General features: G+C 42.0%; 1 protein-coding gene across 1 annotated transcript in view; it reads left to right on the forward strand.

Annotated features, from left to right (window-relative positions):
* The window catches only part of igf2r (insulin-like growth factor 2 receptor), a 66,257-nt gene that overhangs the window by 22,532 nt on the left and 27,437 nt on the right, over positions 1–16,288 (forward strand). The window contains exons 3-15 of the mRNA XM_020637047.3: positions 4,599–4,717; positions 6,743–6,841; positions 8,180–8,312; positions 8,656–8,764; positions 10,245–10,350; positions 10,824–10,983; positions 12,663–12,852; positions 13,337–13,440; positions 13,831–13,995; positions 14,595–14,738; positions 14,903–15,058; positions 15,166–15,303; positions 16,103–16,253. Coding sequence (XP_020492703.2) covers positions 4,599–4,717; positions 6,743–6,841; positions 8,180–8,312; positions 8,656–8,764; positions 10,245–10,350; positions 10,824–10,983; positions 12,663–12,852; positions 13,337–13,440; positions 13,831–13,995; positions 14,595–14,738; positions 14,903–15,058; positions 15,166–15,303; positions 16,103–16,253 — 1,774 coding nt within the window. The remainder of the gene's footprint in view (positions 1–4,598; positions 4,718–6,742; positions 6,842–8,179; positions 8,313–8,655; positions 8,765–10,244; positions 10,351–10,823; positions 10,984–12,662; positions 12,853–13,336; positions 13,441–13,830; positions 13,996–14,594; positions 14,739–14,902; positions 15,059–15,165; positions 15,304–16,102; positions 16,254–16,288) is intronic.

The raw sequence follows: 16,288 nt of genomic DNA on the forward strand, positions 1-16,288 counted from the left end.
TGAAGTTAGCAATGCTAAGATATAGAAGCTCTGCATGGGGGTATGGTGGGCGGTGAGAGCTAGAATGGAGGGGAGTGGCTCTGGGACCCCAGAGGTAACTGTCCAGCCTTTCTGAGGTGTCGTTCGATTAAATGGGGCGAATCGACGGTGAAGGGAGTTTCCTACTCGACAACCCCGGCGATGTCCATCAGTCTACACGGTTGAGTTGTGGGGGCCAAGAGGGGCCATGTGGTGGAGTAGGTAGAATCAGTATTGTCACTACCTGGAGCTTGCATGTACAGAGCCTGGGTCTGTTGAAGTTGACCATATTGTGTTGGCTGCGGTGGTATAGGTTATGTAACTTCTCAGTAGGATGTAAGGGCATGGCTGGAGCACAGGGTGTCTTCACTGTAAACTTATCTTCTGTCTATTTGAAACTCCATGCAGCCATATATTTACTGAAAACATTTTAAGTTTTCACCTGAGAATGATCCCTTCAACACTCAGACTTTCTAGAGCTTGTTTCTCAGTTTCACTTACAGCATTGTCTTTGATTTTGACCTTTTTAAAGACGACAGGCTGTCAGACGGAGTTATTTCAGAGCCCGATAACAACAACTTGTTCTGCAGTCTCAGAGTCCCGACCTTCCCCCTCTGACAGCCTGGTATTTTCCAGCTCTGTGCCAGCACGCCAAACGTCCTGCTCGGGGTTTCTGAAGACTGCAGACTCATGCTGTTACAAAGGGAATCTCTGCAGTTTAATTCATGAAGAATTCCTCACTTTATTTGGGTTATTTTTTAAAAGAAGGGAGATCAAGATGTACAGAAAGGGTTCTGGTAAACAAGGAGCAGAGTGGTCAGATGAGGTGGAGGGTAATCATTGTAGCTGACTTCTCACATGACACGGGAACACATTACCAGGCATAATCACTCACAAATAGAACACTCTCTCTCTCTCTCTCTCTCTCTCTCTCTCTCTCTCTCTCTCTCTCTCTCTCTGTGTACTGCTTCCTTCAGGCTTTATTAATGTGCTCTGCTTGGCTGTGCTCAGAAACAACTCATGATCCATCTAAACTTTCTTGACGTTCTTGTCTCTTTTGCTTCCTCAAATTAAAATCTCACCACATTGTAGAACTGAGTCAAACGCTCCTTTTTGTAAGGATTGACAAGTTTTATGTCACAGTGATTCACAGTTCCCACATGTTCATTAACATTATACTGAAATGAGGGCTATGGCTAAAAGAAGATGTTGAAGTCTCCAGGGTTAGTTCCAAATGAAAGAGGAAAGTAGCAAAGATGTCTTCAAGTTGTTTGTTTTGTCTGATCTGCAGGTTAAAAGGTGATAACCCCAATTCATCTTTATCACATTAAACAAAGAAAACAAATCAATGCCTCACATTTTGATTTGATGACAGGGGGGAAATGTTTGTCCTTTTCATATTAACGTGCTTTAATATAAGTTTGAAGCTTGCTCCAAAGGTGTACTGGACCTGGTTGACGATCTTGAAGACGTCTCACCTCTCCTCTGAAAGACTTATTCAGTTCTAAACTAACTGGCGGACAGAGCTAGAAATGTTAGCCTCTTTGGATCATTAGCATGCAGACAATAAAGGATGACTCACATGAGAGTGGTTAGCTGAGTGGTTAGCTGAGTGGTTGACCTTGTCTCAACTAAATTCGTCAACACCCTAATCAAGCTGATCTGGATTACTGAGAACCTCCACAGAGCTATCTTCCCTGTAAGGGGGCCAGATTGTTGGTAGCCCGTCGCTAACACAAAAGTGAAACTACATACTTACTTTACTCACAATCTGTAATATATCGCTGGAAATGGTATGCATTTCATGTTCTGGTGGTTTTGGATATGCTAAACAATGTCAGCTGATAGATTTACATATATATATAAATAAGCATACTAGTTTTGAATTTGGACACACCTTTTGTTTAATGTAAATATGTTTAAATTAAAAGTACTGTCAAAGTTTGACCAATCCAATCCAATCGTGAATATTAGAAGGACCAAAATTTAAAATAAGATGAACAAAAAAAAAAGCCAAAAGTAACAGTGTCCGAAAAGGAGTAGGAAGAAGTAAAACTTACATACCCCTACCCCTAGTATATATTTAACAGCATGTAAGGACATGAAATGGGATGTATCTGTTTAAGCATCACAGATAGCATGTTCCAGAGAATATCAGACGACCCTTTAGAGCAGTGGTTCTCGAGTTGTCTACCCTCAGGACCCACCACCAACTCCTCAATGAGAAATTGTGACCCAAATTTCAGATATTATTTTCAACCAATCAGATTTATTCTTTTGAAAAATTGTCAGACGATATAAAAGAAACTACAGAACGAGATAAAATGTTTAAAAAGTGCTTCACAAACCTTTTTTGGACACATTTTGTTTTTCCAGAGCCAGGCACACATTTGTGACCCACTGAAAACAGCCCCGTGATGACCCACTTTTGGGTCCTGAACCCACCAGTTGAGAACCACTGCTTTAGAGTGAACACAAACAAAACTGCGTCATAATGAGCCTAAATATGATGACAGGAAGCTGTAATTGAATGTGATGTAAAGAGGGGAAGCCGTGCAACAGGCTGGGACTTGAGCTTCATGTGAGCAGCCCGATGACTCAGACAGTCTGTGGTAAGCTGAGTTGACAGTGTTAGTGGGTCACAGTGTTACAGTCTTACATTCCTTTATGGTCTCTTTTTGTGATAACAGGCCAGCGGTAATCAGAGTGGAGCAGAGGGCGCTCACACAGAAACACACTTCAAAAAGTTTGTGCTTCACAGACTTTACAGGAAAAACTAAAGGGAGTGAAACGCTTTGTTTTTCTTCTCAATTTTTAAAGAAAGCAGAGAAACAGAAATAAACACAAAGGGAGTAGAAATAAAGAAAGCTACACAAGCACAGTACTTTACAAAGAGGGGTTGAGGACGGTTTTTGATCCAGACTTTGCTTGTCTTGTTTTCTACATTTTTAACTCAAACAGATTACTCATTACCTTTTTGTGTTAGCTGTCGACGCCAAAAAAAAGAGCAACTTCTACCTTTCCTTTGCTGTAAAAGTTTGTAACACATTAACAGACATAACCGACTCTTGCAGTGTTTTTTTGTCTTTCTGACCCGCTGAGTCTTTTATTATGAAATACTCTCTGTGGGCTCCACAGGCAGAACATTTCCCACTGGCCTTCTGTTTTGATTCAGATGATAAACGCTGACTGTGCTGACAGCGGGGTCAGGGGTGGATTGGGATATTACGGCGGCGCGGAGGTTTTATCGTGTGGTGTTTGTGAGTTTGCAGGGCAGTGGGTCAGCAGAGGTGGGTGGGACGAGACGTTAATCTGCCAGACTGTCTGCTGCAGACACACGAGTCTGAGAGCATGAACACGTCTGTATTAGTGTACAGTCATATTTATACCTTTTGATCTTTTATATTGAAATTGTTTTTATTAATAATCTTTTTAAGTCGTATAGAAGAAGAAGATGACGTACTTCATTAATCCTGTGAGGGGAAATTCAGTTAGAAAAACATGCACAAACAGGATCTTAAAGACGCTGGTTGGGGGGTTTGGTGCCGTGCTCAAGGGCACCTCTCCACCTACCAGATCAACTTCTAAGGCTTGGTCCGCAGCGGGACTTGAACCTGCGACCCTCCTATTCCCAACTCAACTCCCTACAGACTGATCTACTGCTGACCCCTGCGCTATGGTGCAGTTATTGAAGATTAGGTCAAGCAACTTTTCAAGCTGTTCTAAACAACAACTTGCACATTTAATTTAACATTGTAGACATGTTCAATATGTGTGTATTTTGCTTTTTAGTTCTCTGAAGGCAACAGACTCAACAGCTGATGTGAAGCATGTTGCCAACAACATACCTGTCTATCTGTCTGTTTAGTCCTGGTCTACAGATAACGGGTTAGGCTATGATTAAAAACCAAGCCAGCTGTTTGTGTCTCAGGTGTTGGCAGCGCCACGTTCTCTGACATCCAGTTTAGTAGAAGCGAGTTGTTTACCTTGTTCTCAAATAGCAGTGACATGTTACTGAGTAACACTGGTAAATTTAGATAACATTGACCTTAATGAGATGAGATGAGCTTCAACTTTATTGTCATTACACATATACAGGTATAGAGTAACGAAATGAGGTTTGGCATCTCACCAGAAGTGCAAATAAGCAGAAAGTGCAAGAGTCTGTGCTATGTACAGACATTAACATGCAACATACAAGACTGTGTGCAGAGAAAAAGAAGCTGCACTTTCCATTCTTCAAATGCATGTATAAAAGTCAATGTAATTTAAAATGTTGACTTAATGAGTGTGGTGATATATTGTACATTTCCTTAACATTTTAAGATCTATTTTTGGGCTTTTTATGCCTTTATTAGAGAGACAGGACAGTGGATAGAGTCCAAAATCAGGAAGAGAGAAAGAGAGAGTGGAGAATGACATGCGTGAAAGGAGCCACAGGTTGGATTTGAACCTAGGCCGCCAGATTGGAGGACCACAGCCTCCAACTACTCGGGGCTCCAAACTAAACATTTGAGAAGAAAGGTTGTAGAAATATGTTCATTATCAGGAGTTGACTCTTGTCTTTTTGCTTCACACAGGTGAGCTGTCCCTGCAGAGACTCACTGGTTTGGTGCTGGATTTCAACAACACAGTCAAATGTCCCGGAAGCAGCAACAACATCCAGACCAGCATCAGCTTCCAGTGTGGGAAGACCATGGTAAGATTTAAACACACATGATGTTTGCTGTTGAGTTAAGGCTTTTAAGGTTTTAATTAAATGGTCTTCATTTCAGAACAGAAAACCAACAGCGTGGTTTTCTGCCTTTTTAGCTGTTTGTAACTGAATAAGTAAGTAGAAGATGATTTTTTTGTTTTGTAGAGATCAGCACAATCCAGAATATTCTAAGGCCGGGCCAGTCAGAAACCCCATCAAGAAAATATCAGTTCTCAAAAGAAAAGAAAAAGCCGTCAGGGGAGGCAGCTCGCTTGTGTGATATGCAAGAAACAAATGTGCAAAATAAAAAACTTTGGTTTCAGTTCAGGCAGTTTCATGATTGTGCAATATCGGGGACATGTTGATGTGTTGTGAAGGCCGGTTATACTTCAGTTCATTATGACTTGATAAAATGAAACCCCTCCCATTATCTGTGAGCTTCTATTTGACTCATATTTTAATAATCTGAATTAAAACCTGTGATCTTTTTCTGAGTCGATATAACCGAGCTTAAATGACTGTTTCTAAAAAAGAAGAAGCAGTTGTTAAGTAACGGAAATAAAGTAGGACAATGGCAGTCAGCTGCTGTGTATTTCTGCTCTCTTGAGTCAATAGAGAACGTCTGTGGTTTCTGTGGTGGCTGAGAGGTGGGGTGACATGAACTTCAGTCATTTCCTGACATGTAACAAAGAAGAGTTTCACAGATGATAAGCGCTTCTTCTATTCAGTTTACAAAGTGTGAAGTGCAGAAATGAAAGTTGCTTTAATGGAACTTTTTCAAAAAAGTCGTCTTATGATTGAAAGCAGAAGTTTTAAGAGTTAAAGACAGATCATCTGTGTTAACAATAATGATCTGCTGCTCAAGGGTGGAGACCTAATGCAGACTTAAATTAAATTCTTAACCCTGATCCCCTTTCCTCCCCTCTGGACACACACCTGATGTAGAGAGTATGTTCTTATGTAAATATAAATAAATGTATACTTTAAGTTTGACAGGAAAAAACTCTAAATTTGGTTTGTCAGATTTTCAGAAGTCCTTTGTTGAATCTATAAAAAACTACAATAATGTAGAAAACAGAGTCATATGACCTCCACAAAGTAACTTAAGTTCTACAGCTGCTGTGTTACAAGTTGTTGATATGACTCTTAAATAGCTGGTCAAATGTGAACAAGTGTTTTTGAGAAGCACCTTGAGCAAGCACTGAACCTTCAACCTCTCAAGGAGCAGTATTCTGTAGCCGTATTCAGTCCGCTGTTTTAAGGCGGGATATTTACATCCCTGTGACGTTTCCCCTTCAAGACTGTTGTGATGCTGGGACAAAGTGATCCCCCCCCTCTGTAACCGTCTTCAGAGATAATAACAGGGGAGAGCCAGGATCAGCTGATCAGTAGCGCAGAGCTGTGTGTGTGCATTTTTTATTTTTTTTTAGATTCATTTTGGGCTTTTTATGCCTTTTAATGTAGAGATAGGACAGTGGATAGAGTCGGAAATCAGGGAGAGAGAGAGAGTGGGGAATGACATGCAGGAAAGGAGCCACAGGTCGGACTCGAACCTGGGCCGCCTGCTTGGAGGACTACAGCCTCCACACACGGGGCGCGCGCACTAACCACTGCGCCACCAGCGCCCCAATGTGTGTGTGCATTTCTGACTGTGTGTGTGTATGTGGAGCTCTCGCTGTGCCGACCATCATGGAATCAAAATGAATGTGCAAAGACGTGATGACAGCTGAGCTTATGGTGCTTTGTTTTGTTGTTGCAGAAAAGCAAATTTTAAAGGGACATATGGTTGTTCTGTAAATCCTCTATATATATGTCAGCTAACATTTGTTTTTAATACAAATGAAAAAGTTGTTTATATTTTACATAATGTTAGAATAAATGGGCATATTTTTCAAAAACCTCCTAATCCTTGTCATGTTGGTCTTTATGCTCTCCTCAGGGCAGAGCTGCTCATTACACGATAAGGCCTCATCTCAATATTTGTCAGTTTGAAAAATGACCTCTGCTCTTTGTTTTCGCCTCCTGCAGGGGACCCCAGAGTTTGTCGCTGTGTCTCAGTGTGTGCATTACTTTGAGTGGAGGACCTACAGCGCCTGCAAGAAGAACAAATTCAAGCCCCACAAAGAGGTACGTGGTGGAACTTCAGACGGGCGGATGACTCACATATGAGAAGGTTTGAGGTGTAAGAAAGACTGAAACTGACACTGTGAGGGTTTGAGGTGACAAATCTGAGAGGTGTTTCAGAGGAAATCTACCCACTGCTGTGAGGATGTGTACGCCGGCATGTGTTTACTCATGTAGAGGTCACATGTTTCAAACTGCTGACATGAGCTCAACATGGACTGATTGAAAAAATGTGTGAAACTGATTAAACATGCTCTTCAAGGTGCAGATATCTGTCGCACACGAGCTCCAAACCAGTGGGGATTTTTTTTATCAGACACGCAAAATACATCAACAATCTGCTAACACATTTATGAACATTTTTTTTAACTTTAGACCAACAAAATGTAAAGTATTCATAGTTTATTCTGCTTTGTTAAATAGTTCTTTAAATGAAGTAAAAAAATCATATTTACTGAAATCCAATAGAAACAGAAAACAGAAATGTTAACACTATTTTCATACCAAACTAACATGTATAACTAATCTAAGATTTGCATATCCTTCATTCTTTAGCAGATAGCTTTTCACCCTACATGATTAAAAGCAGCACCATGTAGTGGCATTGCTGTTGTCTACTGACGCACATGACAATAAGCTGATATGACATTCTTTAGGAGTCTTAAAAAACTTCCAAGGAGAGTTAAGATTATTTTAAAGGTCACATATTATTCTAAATACACTTCACCATGTTTCTCTAACTCTAACATGTGTCTCTAGTCTGTCTACAAACCCCCAAATATGAGAAAAGTCCATTCTCTCCGTCTTCTCCCTGCTCCACATTTCAGAAAATGTGTGCTCAAACAGGCCGTTTGGAGATTTCCCCTTCATGACATCACAAAGGGCAGTAGCCCCTCCCCCAGGTGGGTGACACTCCCACAGCTAGGTGTTTGTTCTGCCCTCTGAGTCTGCCTTCTCACCGTAAACAATAGGACATGGAGCGAGAAAGCACAGAGTACACCCAAGCACCTTCCAGAGAGGGGGCGTGGTCAGACACAGCTCATTTACATATTTAAAGGTACAGACACAGAAAATGTCTGTTCTGAGCAGGGCTGAAATAGAGGGGTTTATAGACATGATCAAATACAGGATCAGAGTGGATTTAGAACAAGAAACTTCACACACATGTTTTGAGGAGCTCTGAGACTTATTTAAACTGGTTGAAGAGGAGGAGGATATGTCACCTTTAAAAAGCCTCTTAAAATAACTTCCGCCTTAATTATCCTTAAAAGTTGCAGCTTAACGATGATTGCAGTGAAAATGTGTGAGTGCTGCAGCCTCTTCTGCCCCCTCTGTGTCCAGGTGCCCTGCTATGCGTTTGACTTGGACGGTAAGAAGCACGACCTCAACCCTCTGATTAAACAAAGCGAAGGCTACCTGGTGGACGACGGCGACGACACCGTCGACTTCTACATCAACATCTGCAGAAGTCTCAGTGAGTGACCCGGGCGAGGCTGAAGGGATGAATGAGTGAATGCACTTCTTGAAGGAGTCATTCCTGAGCTGTGTCACTAAAGTTTAGAATTTGTTGTTTTTTATGTCAGTTGACTTGAAAAATGCGTTAAGAGAAGAAGAAAAGTGTGAATTCATGTGAAAATCTGATAAATATTTTTGAACATACTCTCCTAATTGTTTAAAAATCTTTGTACACATCTTTTCTCAAATTGTATTAGTTAAAAAAGGCAGTAATGGTATGGCACTAAAACACAGTATTTAAGAAGATACATTTATATTGACAAACTAATTTTGTATTATTTTTTTTTTTATCTATCCACTAGACCGTGCAGATAAATGCCCAGAGGGCTCTGCAGCCTGTCTGGTCACCACTGATGCTTCCTACAACATGGGCTCACCTACCGGACCGCTGCAGCTGCTTAGCAACGACAGGTATCGTCTTCGTCACTGCTTATCATTCGGGTGACTCCCCGTCTCGCCCTGAACTTTACATTCATTTGAATTGAACTGTTGACAGTGTTTTAGAAGTTTATGTGACCGCTGGAGTATTCAGAGTGTGTTTGTGTTTAATCTGCCCTCCTGCAAGCAGCATTAATAGTACCCCTGACCCACCCCCTCATATGACACAGACTCTCATCTATCCTCACAGTCAGATAACATAACATCAGTGTTAACTCTCAATCTGGTCTTACTTATTAGATTTAGTTCTAGTCCACAAGAAGGGGGGTACTTTTGAAAACACACAATCGGCATCTTAGGTCTCTGAAAACTCACATTTTGGAAAACTCCATCCAGGGTGAAGACTTAGAAACTCTCTTTTTAAGGTGTTAATCTGCACATGGTTATAAGGTCGTAAAGACGCACTGTGCGCTGTAGAGTGGTAAAGGTTAATCATGAGGCGGTTAAAATCGATTCAAAGGTGTCAAGGTTCAGATCGGTACTCTGAAAAATGAATCGCAGTAATATGGTGATCGTCAGCAGCTGTAGAGCAGAGGCGGTCGGCTGTAACGAGCAGGCGTTATCGCGGCAACTGCGGAGGCAAAACCACACTAACAAGCGGGTTTGCGGCCCCGCTCGCCCAAACGAGATAACGAGGTGCATTTGTGTTTTAATGAAAAAAATTAAAGGAATCTTTTTCAGTCATCTCATAATTTGTCTACAGTCTCAATTTGTAAATTTAATCGTGAGAGAATTGTATCATGAACCCAGTATCATGAATCGTATTGAATCGTATTGAATCGTGATTTGAGTGAATCGTTACATCCCTAGTGCGCTGGTTTCTCCTCCGTTTGACGTCATTGTGCGACGCTGTCACTTTTGTTTTCTGATTAATGTGATGTCAGACGTCACCAAACTAGTTGCTGGTGTTAACGATGCTCACTGGACTCTTTACAAACATACACAGTTACTCTCCCACTTTGTTGACGATCATGTCCTTACATGAATGGCGAGAACATTTTTTTCATGTCAAGGACACTGTTGTTGACTTGGCAGCCTTAACAGTGTGTTTTTTGCATTTTGAAGATGTTTTTAAGAACTTAGCATGTGGACAGGATCCTCCTCTCGTTTAAAGGAATACCCGCCTACGTGTGGACTTTACCCACACTGCACTCTGTTTACACTGCACCCTGTGTGTCATTTATACTGTTAGATATTTACACTCTCCATCATCCTCCAGAACATAACAGCTCCTCCATTGCACCTTTTGTACATGTTTAGTTTTCTTATTTTAAATTGTTTCATATTTGATGATCTCCACTGGAGTTCCTTGACATTAGTAGTAGTCCTGCTGTTTAGTAGCCTTTAACTCTGATCAATGTAACTGAATGGTAAGCTACTTTTGAGAAGAGAAAAATGCAATGTAATCCAAAAAATGTACCGGTAAGTTAAATGTTTATTCTCTCGTCCTTAGACTGAAGTTACAGTATGAGGTCGCTCCCGGTTCTGCTCCAGAGATCTGCAACGGCCACAACCCTGCCGTCACCATCACGTTCATCTGTCCATCAAGCAGACTCTCGGTAGGTTTCACACACTCATACGTACATTGTTTTTTACTAATCTGGGCCTTTAGTTACATCTACTGCAGAGGATTTTTATCTGAAGCTGGTGTCTATTCGAGAAAGGCTTGTTTCTGATTTAATCCAAATGTTCCAGACTTTTTGGCAGTATTTCTGTAGTTGTAATAAAAGCGGCAGAAATCCATTTATTGTCATAACAAAGCTTTTTATCTGCTGCCTTCCTTTTGCTGCACTTGTCTTTGTATTTATTTTGTTAGTCTAACCCTAACCCCCTCAGAACTAATTATTTTTTTAAACCATATTTTCTGCTTTTTTTTGTTCTACTTGAGTGAGAAGCTACAGTCAAATTTACACTTTTCACAATTTAATATCAGTGTGTTTTATTCTAACCTGATTTAATTGCCTTTTTAACGACCACTTGCAGCAAAAGTTACTGCTACACGCTTTACTACGAGTGTCCTTTGGTTTCACAGGGAAGCACTCCGAAGATGACGGCGGAGTCAAACTGTCGATACGAGGTGGAGTGGGTGACTGAATACGCGTGTCACAGAGACTACCTGGAGAGTAACACCTGCAAACTGACCAGCCAACAACACGACCTGTCCATAGACCTCACACCTTTAACTCTGAGATGTAAGTCGCTCGTTCTCTGAACTCACAATCGCTCTCGGCACTTTCCTCTAAATCTACAAATACACAAAAAACAGGAGTACCACAGGGTCTCCCGCTCAAAAAAAAAAAAAAGCTTCTCTCCGTCTGCTGCCCAGAGAGAGAGAGAGAGAGAGAGAGAGAGCTCTCCTACCTGTCTCCTCCAAATACCCAGCACTCAGGTGTGTAGCAGGTCGAGAGAGGAGGAAGAATCAGAAAGAGAGAGAGAAGAGATCCACCAGTAACAACTCATTTGGAAGGAGATTTTATTTTGTTTTACATTTTAAATGTTTTGACTCAGAGACAGTTTTTACTAGCTTCCTGCCTGTGAAGAATTTGTTGTTCAACCCAAGCTAAAACTGGGCGCCCGATAGACTTGCGGTTTTGTTGCTCGCCCCATTTATGGAGGCTATGCTCCTCGTCGCAGTGGCCTTGAGTTTGAAAATCTGACATCGTCCCTTTGCTGCGTGCCGTCCCCCCTCCACTCTCTCCTGCCTCAAAAAGGCAGCCAAAAGTTTTATTTCTTCCTATTTTATTTTCCCCCTCCTTCCTCCTTGTGCTTTGTGGCCTCCCACCGAGGAGAACAACCTGGCAAGCCTCGTCTATCGCTCACCTCCCATTCTGATACAAAAGTCAAACCTCGTAAGGAACTTGAGTAACTTTTGGGAACACATCCTCATTTCTCAAACGGGTTCATCTGAGGAACAGGACTCTCAAACAAGCACAGCATACAGTCTTCTATACGTATGAAGATATGAATTACAGAATAGTTGTACTTCTCTCTTTAAATACCCATCATGACATTTTAAACCTTAAATAGTCATTGGCTCATAATGTCTTCTTTAACCACCATGAGAGGAAGTTGCTCTGTGAGTAAAGCATGCTGACCTTCCTGTTTTTTTCCATCTCATCTTTAGAAATAGAAAAAAGTTTTCCACATATTGTACATATTTATGATTCATGCCAGAGTGTGCAGTGTTACAAGAAGTGCTTTATCGTCCTGCGTTTATACCAGTGGAAATATTAAAGGTCACATATTATGCAAAACACACTTCCCCCATGTTTGTCTAACACTAACATGTGTCCCTAGTCTGTCTACAACATCCCAATGATGAGAAAAGTCCATCCTCTACCGTCTTTTACCTGCTCCACTTTTCAGAAAATATGTGCTCAAACAGGCCGTTTGGAGATTTTCCCTTCATGACATCACAAAGGGCAGTGACACTCCCACAGCTAGGTGTTTGTTCTGCCCTCTGAGTCTGCCTTCTCACTGTAAACAATAGGGCATGGAGCGAGAAAGCCCGAGCCACATCCCCTTTCCAGAGAGGGGGCGTGGTCAGACACAGCTCATTTACATATTTAAAGGTACAGACACAGAAACAGCCTGTTCTGAGCAGGGCTGAAATAGAGGGGTTTATAGACATGATCAAATACAGGATCAGAGTGGATTTAGAACAAGAAACTTCACACACATGTTCTGAGGAGCTCTGAGACTTATTTAAACTGGTTGAAGAGGAATAATACAGAAGTCTTAAAGATGCCCACACTGGGAGGATCTTATTCAAACATGGTCTATAAGAACATACAGGATGATAATAATGATATTTATTAGTTCAGTGATTATTTCTAAACCCTCTGATTTCGTCTTGTGTTTGTGTGTTTAGCTTCAGACCCGCCGTACTACGCTCACTCTGGACCGGATTCTGGGGACGAGAGCTACATCTACTACCTGAATGTGTGCGGAGTGATCCCGACCAAGGAATGTGGCGAGGATCCGTTCATATCTTCCTGCCAGTTGAAGACGACGGGAACAGTGAAGAAAGTGGCCGGAAAGTACCAGAACCAGACGCTACGGTAATAAAAGTGTGAATCAAAGTCGGCACGTCAAGGCTTCATCGCATTTTTACCCAAAAACTCACCAGAACAAGAAACACCTATGAAGGAACTATATCTTTTTGTAAAGTGATTTATGATTTCAATTCAACTCATTTATCTGTTAGGAATGAATGTATACACAAACACAGAGCTGGACGGACAAAAGAGAGTTGAAATGGGGCGCCACTAGCCGAGGGGTTATGTTGCACGCCCCATGTATGGAGGCTGTAGTCCTCGTCGCAGCAACCTTGGGTTCAAATCCAACAACGGTCCTTTACTGCATGCCCTCCCCTGCTCTCTCCTCCCAACATTTCCTGTCTCTCCAAAAAAAAGGCCCAGAAATATATTTTTCAAAAAAATTCACAAAAAATGTCCATGAATTAATAAATCTAAGGGTTTGAGTAGACAGACTAGTTCAGGTCTTGTGTGTGTGTTTTTAATTTTTTTAATTTTCCATCTTTAGTTACTCCGATGGAGATCTGACTCTGATCTACCCAGATGGCAGCCGATGCTCCAGCGGCTTCCAGAGAATGACCATCATCAACTTCGAGTGCAACACAACAGCATGTGAGACGGAGAGCTGACTCACTCTCAGCACATAATCATCAAATACATGTGTTTCCTTTGACAACACATAAGATCATAACTTCACATGAGAGCATAATACATACCCTTTATATGATTATTTTCAATTTCTATAATACAGAACCCTTTTTTTATATTCTAAATTCGAGCAGAGACTCCTCCCATTTTCTTCCTGTGCACAGTTTCCTCCATGATTTGATAAATGATTGATTTCTCCTGCTGCATTTTTAATGTAGCTCCTCGCGGGATGACTCAGCGATTTTATGCATTTCTACTAGATCATTGTTATATCCTTCTGTATATTCTGCATGTTTAGAATATTCAGACCTTAAGATGATCGTTCATTCATGGTTTTGCCTCGTTTTTCTTCAGCCAATGGTGGGCGAGGAGCTCCGGTGTTTGCCGGGGAGAGAGACTGCACGTATTACTTCGACTGGGACACGGCGTTCGCCTGCGTCAAGGAGAAGGAAGACCTGCTGTGTCGAGTCACTGACGGAAAGAAACACTACGACCTCTCGCCGCTCACAAAATACCCCGGTATGTTAACACTGGACTGTCGTTATGTTCATAAATAAATGTCATGATACCAGGGAGTTTAAAAAAAAAGTCTAGTTTAAATGTCAAGATCTTTATTTAAACTGACACCAACAAACAAGCCATAAAACCACACACACACACACACATAACGAGCCACACATAATAAAATGATGTTTAAGTAGAAGAGTCAAAGGTGAACATGTGCACACTGTTTTAAATGTTCTTGAGCATTCACCTGTGGACTCTGTTGAAGAGAAGCAGAACATCTCAAGGTGTCAGCATTTTCCCTGAGTTCAGGACAAACTGAGGTGTTTTATGACTTAATGTTTTTGAGTTTCTGAACGATCACCTTCTTCTCTGTGTGTGTGTGTGTGTGTGTGTGTGTGTGTGTGTGTGTGTGTGTGTGTGTGTGTGTGTGTGTGTGTGTGTGTGTGTGTGTGTGTGTGTGTGTGTGTGTGTGTGTGTGTGTGTGTGTGTGTGTGTGTGTGTGTGTGTGTGTGTGTGTGTGTGTGTGTGTGTGTGTGTGTGTGTGTGTGTGTGTGTGTGTGTGTGTGTGTGTGTGTGTGTGTGTGTGTCTGTGTCTGTGTCTGCTGCTACAGGGGTAGAGATCGAGGGGAACTGGGAGGCTGTGGACGCCAAATCTCCTGAGCCGGACTCGCGCTACTACCTGAACGTCTGTCACAAAGTCCTGCAGACGGGAGGTGCCGTCGGCTGCCCGGTCAACGCCTCCATCTGTGCCGTGGGTAAGAGCGTCTACGAGGACAAAGCTCGATGGAGAAGGAGTGCTTCAGATCTTTTTTTTCCCATAAAAATGTAGATGTCAGAAAGTTCATCTGTGGTCATCATTGATTAGAAATGCTTTCATACATTTTGCTATGGATGACATATTCTTTTATAACCTGAACAGGTAAGACGGGCAACGCCATCAGCCTGGGAAGCTTCAGCTCTTCTCCCCAGAAGGCAAAAATAGGAAGTGACATCGTCCTGGTCTACACTGACGGAGATTTCTGCAGCGACAAAAAGACGAGGATACAAACCATCCTGACCCTCAAGTGCAAAACAGGTGAGTGTAAACGGCACCTTAGATGTATTGATGCTCTCAGACGGATTTTATAGTTTGGTTTGTTTATCAGACATTTGAGTCACTCGGTCTCCTCCCACTTCTTGCAGGAGACCTGGAGAGCGCTCCTATCATCCGCAGCGTCTCCGATGACGGCTGTGTGTACGAGATGGAGTGGTACACTGCTGCCGCCTGCGTCCTCTCAAAGATGCAGGGAGACGACTGCAAGGTGGAGGACCCTCAGGCCGGTAAGAGGAAATGAGGATTTACTGTATATACATGAGAAAGAAATAAAAAAAAAAAGTCCCAGGTTTACAGGAATGCCTCTTAGTGGAAAAACTAGCGTCAGCACAAATCAAATCTGAACTGTCCTCATGAGATCTTTAGATTGTTGGAGGGCTGCAACTCAACAGGCTGCAACCTCATTTAATTGAACATTTATTGATTTGATTAAAGGAGCTTAAAATGCGTAGAAAAGACGAGGAACTCACCAACAACACCAGACCTCTGTGTCTGTTTTAGTTCTTTAAAGTTAATATCAATCCACACAATGATAAAGTATCATAATGTAAAGTTTGACTGTAAAATAAAACCATCAGTCATTCAAGTAAGGTCTTTTACCTGCTTTTTGGAACATAACAATGAGTAAGGTCTTTTTACCTGCTCTTTAGTAATGTTAACAGACAAAGAGTAAGGTATTTTACCTGCTTTTTGTAAAGTGTCTTGAGATAACACTTGTTATGAGTTGACGCTATACAAATAAAAATTGATTGATTGATTCACCAGATCATGTGTTTAAGAGCTGTGTTTCCCCTTTGACAGTAGAGGAGGCTAACAAAACACACAGCAGGTCACACCTTTCTGTCACATGAGGCTTGTTGACGTCTGATGTTTAGAATCAAATAACCCTCTAGTGCTGCCATCTAGCTGTCGCTGCAGGATCTGTCCCTCCTCCATTATCATCTCTGTACCTGTCGTCTTGTTTCTTATCTGTGTCAGCGTTTTATCCTCCTCTCTAACAGGCCTCTCTCTCTCTTTCCTCCTCAGAGTTTTCTTTCGACTTGTCGCCTCTCACCAAAGCCAACGGCGGCTTCTACAACCTGTCCAGAGACAGCTACGACTACTACATCAACGTCTGCGGTCCGGTCACAGCGGCCGGCTGTCCCGCCAAGGCCGGAGCGTGCCAGGTGGAGACGAGGTAAGGGAGAAAGGAGAGTCAGAGACGAGAAGCAT

This window comes from Labrus bergylta, chromosome 15, assembly GCF_963930695.1.
Source record: "Labrus bergylta chromosome 15, fLabBer1.1, whole genome shotgun sequence".
Taxonomy (NCBI): Eukaryota; Metazoa; Chordata; class Actinopteri; order Labriformes; family Labridae; genus Labrus; species Labrus bergylta.